The sequence below is a fragment of the Condylura cristata genome, unplaced genomic scaffold (genome assembly GCF_000260355.1).
Source record: "Condylura cristata isolate star-nosed mole 26May11 unplaced genomic scaffold, ConCri1.0 scaffold00006, whole genome shotgun sequence".
NCBI lineage: Eukaryota > Metazoa > Chordata > Mammalia > Eulipotyphla > Talpidae > Condylura > Condylura cristata.
This window is the reverse complement of record NW_004567107.1, coordinates 37,558,831-37,567,292: the sequence shown is the minus strand read 5'-3', so window position 1 is coordinate 37,567,292 and position 8,462 is coordinate 37,558,831. Positions and strand designations below refer to the sequence as shown.

The 8,462-nt window shown below is 42.0% G+C and overlaps 1 protein-coding gene across 8 annotated transcripts in view; it reads right to left on the bottom strand.

Annotated features, from left to right (window-relative positions):
- Nucleotides 1-2,821: 2,821 nt before the first annotated feature.
- TRPM3 (transient receptor potential cation channel, subfamily M, member 3) overlaps nt 2,822-8,462 on the bottom strand; it is a 466,950-nt gene continuing 461,309 nt past the window's right edge. For 3 of the 8 annotated variants that reach the window (XM_004677587.1, XM_004677583.2, XM_004677579.2), the window contains one exon: nt 5,207-7,553. In XM_004677587.1, coding sequence (XP_004677644.1) covers nt 6,095-7,553 — 1,459 coding nt within the window. In that variant the 3' untranslated portion in view covers nt 5,207-6,094. Of the gene's footprint in view, nt 7,554-8,462 lie in introns of all 8 variants that reach the window. The other 5 variants (XM_012721333.1, XM_004677601.2, XM_004677602.1 and 2 more) reach the window with 4 other exon arrangements.

Below are 8,462 nucleotides of genomic sequence, written 5' to 3'. Positions count from 1 at the left end.
GGCAGACACACTTGTTTGGCTAGCACAGTGTTTGCAAATCTGAATGTGGATGTCTTTGTAGTGGGACACGCGTTCTGTCAGACACTCTACACCCTGCTCCCTGTTGTTTTTACCAGTTCATTTTCACACATTTGTGTTCTGGATCCAGCCCCTCTATATTTTACATACTTGAGCTTGCTACCCTATAATTTAGATGCAGATGACTGGTTGTGATGATATGTAGGATGCTGGGGTGAAGGTGTGAGGGACTCTTGCATTCAGACAGACAAAATTGGATGAGGCTGATGAAGCACCATCCAGTTTAGAAACATGGAGTAGAGCTGAGGGTGCAGAGGAGGCTAAGTTAGGAAAACCAGGGCAGGGGCATGGTCTGATGGTTTCCCTTTTGCCAAGAAGCTACTGTTTGAACTTACTGTGCTAAGGTTGATGGAGTACTGAGATAATGGGGTGCAGAGTCTTATTCTGGCAAAAAAAAAAAAAAAGCAGCTTGTGTGGGACAGAGAGTAGAAATATGTATGTCCAGGCAGGAGGCTGCCCTTGAAACTATGGTCCCAGGGGCCGAGTAGACTGCCTGCCAATTTGGAGATGAGCGTCCAGGTTGGCATTGCTGCTCTTCAGAAGGCCCATGGACTTTTGGTGATGTGTGTCTCCTTTACTTTTCAGCACACAAACCCTGTGTAAATGGGCAATGACTGGGAGGATTAAGGGGGCCTTGTAGGTTAGGTAAATTAGGGGAGGAAAATTCACCTCACTCTATTGTCATCTGAGTCGGGTCACCGAAGTCCTCCCCTACATGACATGTAGACATTGGCATATTGTTCATAAACAGTAGCCACTGCTAGGGATTCATCAGAGAAAAGGCAACACAACTACTTTCTCAAATGAATTGAAAAAAAAAAAGGAAAAAATTCTGCTTTCCTTAAGCTGGAGCCAGTTCTTCCTGGTGGATGTCAATCTGAGAATATCTGATTTGGAAAATGAGGAGAAAGCTTAAGGCAATGTAGGCTGAGAGGAAAGTCATATCTACTGTTGGAAGATCAGTCACTTATAAGCTGTGCAAATTGGATCCCCACTTTTCCCGATGCTGAATGGCTTCCACTAATGAAATGGTGGTTTCTTTTAAAAGCAAACACTTGAGGTTCACCCAGTACTCAACAGCCATCCACACTCCCATCTTTTGCCCTTCCCCTGGCCAGGTTCGCCCACAAGTTGAGGAAAGTCACAGGGTCAGCAGAAGTCATGTGTTCTATCATTGCCCCACTGGTTCTTTATGATCTGGGATTGCTTTACTGACACCAAAGGACTTCTGTCCCCTCTGGTTCTGCTCCCAGTGACCCTAGAGAATCAGAAATGTGTCTTTACCATATCACAGATGCACCAACACCTACCTACACCTTGGTAGCCTGAGTGATTTGGCTAGCCATCTCTGAGTCCCACAGCTCTACACCCTACGGTTAATACTTTATTTCATATTACTCAGAGCTTTAAAAAAGGATTAAAAAAACCCTTCGGTTACTTTTATGTTTTTAATTTTTTTAAATTGAACATAATCCTCAAACAGTGTGAGAAGCCCAACAATTTGAATGATTTCCTAACTGGTTTAAGTGTCACAGCAGGCAAGAGTTAAATGTTAAGTGCCTTTAAAAAGTCAAAAGAAACGCATAACGCCATACATGCATTTTGTTGCCACAAAATTAAGATTGGATTTGGAGAGGGATTACTTCATTTAAGTCACATTGCTATCGTTAAAGAATAGTGAGTTATAATGCAGTATCTACGATGACTCTATAACCACCTACACACTAGCATTTTAACTAGAAACAATCATATTAACATTGCTAAATGAACATATTTATAAAATACTGTACACTGATTCTGCCTGGGGTCAGCAGATGTAAACAAACAGCTAATTCAACTGGAGTTTAAAATGTTATTTTAAATTCATTTGTCATGAGTCTTTTTTGCATAACATGCCAGTTTGTCTCTCACAAAGTCACAACTTGCCTACCACAGCTCTCAGGGCTGGCTAGAGGATGTCGATCAGCTTATACACATATTTTACAGTGGGCTGTAGGAATGTGGAAAACATAAAGCAGGTCAGGAACAAAATGCCCATTTCACAGGACTACTAAATAACATGAAATTAGGAACATAATTAATCCTTGCAACATGTGCTTCTTTATTGAATGTTACAGATTTGTTAATGATTATAAAGCTGTCCTGTAACGTTCATTAATACAACCACATGCTACAACTATGCTGGGTTAAATACAGGCTACATATATGTTCACATGTGTTTTATAATACAGCATTGCCAACAAATTGAATGGTATAGACTATAGATATAACATGATGGATGACTGGATAATATTCATTATTATTAAAGAAGTTAAACAGCCCCAACATTCAGGAGGATTAGACTGTACAGTCTTAGAAAGTAGAGTATATGTACTATCCAGTTATCTACCATAATATTATCTATAGAAACCATCTTTTAGAATACATTTGAAACATTCAGAAGAAACACATTTTGTGTCTTCACAAGAACATTTTCTCCGTTTGGTTATTATTACATATATATTTAAAGGAGGGGCTTTCAAAGTGCTAAATAATACCCTAGATCTAGAAGCTTAGATTTAAAAAAAAAATCCAGTTCTATAAAGTGCTGCTTCTGACCATGAATACACAAACTAGCATGACAGTTGTACCCGAGCTGTCCGGCTTCTCATTCAAATCCATCAAGGAGGAGTTTCCAATTATAAAGTATGTTGGTTAATCAGGAAATTTTCTTGGTTATTATCATAAAACGGCCTTCATTCTCCCCCACCCCCACCCCACCCAAAGGACCAGCAATTTAGAACAAATCATTACATACAGTAGTATATAAAAATTGGCACCGTAGAAGCAGATGATTAAAACAAAGCTATTACTTCCTTGGCTCTCTATGACTTTATTTATGTTCCTCAATAACTTGCTGCTCATGAGCTGCTTAATTCACAGAGACAGGTAGTTAACGTCCCCTCTATCAGGGATGCGGTGGAATAAATGAGCTGAACACAAGCTGACTGGACAAGGCCACACAATCAATGCCACACTGGTGTGCAGAGAGCCCAGAAATGGAGAGAAATGGACACACATGTATGTGCACAGGAAGGAGATGGCTCATGGGACTTACACGGCTCATGTTTGACGTCATTTACATTTGTCTTACGTATTTCACGCGCTCCGCAAAAGATGTTAGAACTTCACTTTCATGTACAACAGAAGAACCAGATAGTGACAAGGTCAGGACTATTAAGTACTTTCTACCCCAGGTCCTGAGTGCTTGTCTGCAGAAATTATGACAAATGGCAACATTCATGCTCCTAATTTCTTTCCCCACATTCAGTCTGGTTTTGAATGAGGCCCTGGAGGTGCTGTGATGTCCTTTCCTGTAGTCAAAGAATTATGGTTTCACCTCCTTTTTGGACTCCTCTGCAGACTCCCTGAGAACCTTCCAGCTTTGTGGGTGTGCTCATACTTAAAACCATCAAAGCATTAACGTGTAAGCATATCAGACAAGCAAAATCTAAGCAAAAGCTAAAGAACGAAAATGACCAAATCTTGGTTCAGACTCTGGTTCTGACACATGGCCTTCCTGAGAATCACAGAGAAATGGTCTCAAAATGTAAAGTGCCTATTACAGCTGTACTGATTGGGAACAAATATGGTTCTTCCTCACTCTCAATCATTATGGAACCAGGGGTACATAATCCCCTTAAGGTTATATTGCAACTTGCCATGAATATCCTTTTTTCCTGGGGAGAGTTCCCAGAACTTTCTTCAGATCTTCATAGAAATTTGATGACTCAAGGAAGTTTAAGGGCAGCTGATTAATTCTTAGACCAAGTGTATGTTTGTTGAGAAGGAAATGAGGGGGTCCAATAAAAATGTGTTGCTAGAGCAATGATGACATATGAGGAATTAGTTGTTTCAGATTAACCTAAATACCAAGGAGTGAAAAAGGAATTCTTTAACTTCTATGTGACCATTATTTCTATATCTGAAAACCTTGCAAAAAGGCTAGTGATATTATGTACAATTTATCTGATTTCACATGAGAAAATCTGGAGTTCACAGTTACAACTTAACAACAAAAAAATCATATTTTGGATTGGAACATGAAGTCTTTCTCCTTAAAGATTTTGTTTTTAACTGCAGTGATCCAAATAGGAATGTGAAGATTTGGGGTCAAGGTTTCTTTACCTAGAGTCTTCAAATCCTGATTCTGACCTAGAAGCATATGCCTTTATTTTAGAGTCTATCGCCCTCTCTGCCTAGAACTGCATGTCTATCAGAATTGTACTTTTTATAATCATTTTGTGCAGGAGAAATCAGACTAAGTGAGCTGCCATGAGAGCAAATACTTTTGGGATTAAAAAAAGGGACAGAGAGTAGGTGGCTATTTTGGCAACTCTAGTTTGATACAAGGGGGAAGTTAATCCCAAATCATAGGGATATAAAAGAAATCATAATTTCAACATCTGTCAAATAATATAATGAACTCTTTCTATGGAACTCCTTGGATGCTAAAAAAAAAACCCAAAAACCAAAAAACACCAAAACCTTTGTTACACCTCAAGATTATAGAAAAGTCCAAGCTTCTTAAGAAAGCTCTATATGTCTGTTTATATACTATATATAAACATGTCTCTGTGTAAATGCATATATATGTATATAAGCAGCATATACTAAAACTCTATACAGCTTATTTGCTTTCCATTTTAATCTAGTGTATATTTTTTATAGCTCTGTATATAAGAAAAATATTCACTGTATGCCTGCAACTGATGACTTTGGGTTGATACCAAACTCCCAGTTAATTCTAAGGTTATTTATGGTTTTGAAACTTCCTTATAAAGTGTTTTGGAACATTTCCATAAAAAAGATAACCAGCCCTTGAAAAACTCCAATTAAGTTTATGGTGAGTCCAGATTAAATGGCAAAACTCTAGGTATGAAAATATCCACATGTAACCAGATACTCATGTACAAAATGGTCATGTGATGAGTGGTGTGAAAAATTGGCAGTTATATCTTGGAGATGTTCAGAAGACATGGTGAGATCATGCAAATGATGGAGGTCACACAGCAGCATGGCACGACATGAACGGTGAGCCTATCACCCATGTGGCCACTTCAGGTGAGTTCTGCCCACTATTTTTTCCGTTCATCATTTCATATTCAATGAGTGGCTTCATTGATGACAGGTGAGATACAAAATAAATTAAAAAATATAAAATTATTTAATTACATTCATCCTGAGCTTGCTTGACTATGCTTGAATGCCCACTGTATATAATAAACCTCTTGACATTGTTTTTAACAATTCTTCTTTCATTTTGATTGCATTACAAAAAGGCATTTCTTTTCCCTTATTTTCTTCAAAAAAGAAAACAGTTGTGGCACCAGAAGTGAATAATAGGAGACAGGTGAACTATGACTGTTACCTTGTTTTTTCTTTATAATGATCAATTACAGAAGTGTTGGCATGAGAAGGATGTGAGACGTTAGGTAGAACTGCTTGCTGCCGGCTTATACTGAATAAAAAGGATGCTCTTCATCAGTCACCAGTGATGGAGCCAATGTGAAAAGAAAACAGAATTGAAGTTTAGAATATCTCATTTGTATGCTGGCTATTTATTTATTTTATTTTGCAACTTAGCCCTGCATCCTAAAACTCTTGATAATGATCGGTAATTGAAAGATGCCTCCTGGCATGTTGCGTTCTTGAAGCCCCTTCCTTCCCAGAGCTCGTGGCTTTCTGAAACGACTAGTGATACACATTCATCTCTTACCCTTCTTCTCCCTCTTTCCCCCCCACCCATCAAGTGTGAACATGACTTAGATCCCCTGTGTTTGGCACCAGGTCAGATCAAAAGGCTTTTTTGATCTGGGGCCCAGAAGTTACCTTTGAGTGAACACCTCCCCAGACACTGCTTGTTTTGCTCAGCTAAGAATAAAGTAGGTACGTTTCAAGGAAGGGGAGCAGGTGGAGTTGGGGAAGAATTTTAGCGCTGGATTCTGGAGCCTCCTGCAACGCTTATTAGGAAGGTTTAGTTGTGCTTGCTTTCAAAGCTGTGGAAAGCAGACGTTCTGGACAGTCTCCTCATGGATAGGCTGTCCCCGCGGGCCTCGGGCTTGGAGGACTTACTTCTCTGGAAGGGATTTCGCAGGCTTGCTGTGTTCCGCTGCCTGTCGAGTTTGTCACTGATGGAGAAGCTCTTCCTGGTGTGTGCGTAGGACGCGCTTGGCTCCTCTGCGGAGTAGCTGTTGGCGCGCTCTATCTTGGGAACCGTGATGTTGTTGGACAGGGCTCTGTCTCTGTCTGAGTTATCGCCCTCCTGGGAAGCCATCTCCATGGCCGCTCTCCGGCTTTTGGCCTCATTCTCCTCAGTGTCAGAGCTGGGGTGGCTCAGTTCTGCTTCTCGCTCAGGGTGACAACAGGACGCATCCTCCACTTTGCCTCCGAGACCGCCAGGGAAGGTGGCTCTGTCGGCGATCGCTAGCGGGGCATTGACGCATCGCGTGTCGATACAGTCTGTAATACTTGTGTATTCCGCAGTTTTCACAGGCACCCCAAAGTTGGCGTAATAGCTCCTCGAAGGAGAAAACATAAAGCTGTGAGACTTCACGATAGGGGCCTCTTCTAGAAGAAAGGGGGTGGCGCCTAGGTAGCGGCTACTTTTGGAACGCTCAATGCTGTGGTACATCGGAGGCTCAGTGTCCCAGGGGTTTTGGCATTCTGGCAGGTGGGTGTAGTCGGAAGATAAAGATCTAGTGTCCATGGAGGTGATGTCCTCAAAATCAATGCTCCGGCTTGGAGGTCTGTCTGTGGGTGCAAGAGTTGCATAGGCACTGCTTGAAGGGGCTGTGGAAGATAGTGGAGCTGTAAAGCTTGGCTCTCCCAGCCCTAGGATGTTCATGGAATTGTCCAGTGGGTCTATATCACAGTGGAGCTCATCCATGGCAGAGACATAGATGTCTATACACGATGATGGTCTTCTGGAATCAGGAACAATGGCCAAGGTGTTTGCAGGGGCTGCAGGAGCTTTGGATTCTTTTGCTACAGAGTGGGAACTAGTAGCCCGGTGTAGGCTCAGGGACCTTTCTTTAAAAAGACTTTCCAACTTTTCTATACCACCTTTGTCTTTCATATTGACTGAATAGAATGAATGGCTTCGCATACGGGGCACTAGGGTTGGAGAAGTTGGGGACATGGTCTCCTCACCTGCAGGGTCTATACTCTCTTGGAGCTTGAAGGTGTTCCCCTCCTGGCTGTTGAAACTGCTCTGGCGGACGATGTAGGCTGCATCTGTGCAGTCTGAGGAGGTCCGTGAGCGGATTTTGTTGGACTCGGCCCGCTCCAGACCTGTCAGGCGTTCCAGGGCTGTGGCCATGCGCCCGATGAGATCCTCCAGCTGTGCCAGTCGGATGTCCACAGTCTGGAGTGAAGCCTTCATGCAGTGTTCTCGCTCGTTGACTTCCTCCAGCCGCATGGACATGTTCTCCACCCTGTTTGAGGGAGAGAGGAGAAGCAGGGTCACTTCTCTGCTGAAGGCTTAAATTTTAGGGACAGAGGAAATCCAGATTGTGCCCAGACCCTGGCACATCCACGTCCTACTGTTAGGAGGAAAAGGTGTTCTGAAAAAAATCCACAGATAGGTTTCATGACCCCCACTCCCAGCCCAGACCAAAAGGATCCAAGACACCAAGGTCTACAAATCCCCTAATGTCATCACCACCTAATGGAGGATTGCTGGGAACTGAGGATAGAGTTAATTAGCCAGAATTGGTGTATAATCAGACAAGTGGGCCATGGGGGTCCTTGATTTATCTCCCATTTTCAGAATGCTATTGGGGTCCCTGCTCAGTAGAACTGGTAGGACACATTCACCAATTTATCTCTCCTTTTCTCACTTATTCCTTTCTTCAGATCCCTGTTTTTTGGGTACATAAATCCTTCGTTAACCTTTTTGTATGTACCTGCAGTTGAGTCTTATAATAAATCCCTTTAAAGTGTGCAGGTGAGCCCCATAGTCAGGCCACCCATTTCACATTGGGGTTGCCCTGTAACACTACCAGTGGGAAATGAAGGGTTGCAGGTAGAGAGAGGGCGAGGGGAAAAGTAATATTGACACTGAGAATCAAAGAATACAAGTCTTTTTGAGCTGGAGGAGGCTTTAGAGATGACCTTATCCAGGGGTTTTTAATTACCAGTCCCCCTTGCCCTCAGTGTAATGTAATGTACAATCAGAATAAATAAACAGCAAAGTTAAGTATTTCTACTGAAGTTAAGTAGGGCCAAAGTCCCACCTTTCATTATTCCAGTAGCTTAGCTTGACTTAGTACAGGCGGGGTTTAATGACCTAAATATGTATTAGGGTGTTGGCTTATGAGTCACCAATGAAATAAGAATGTTGC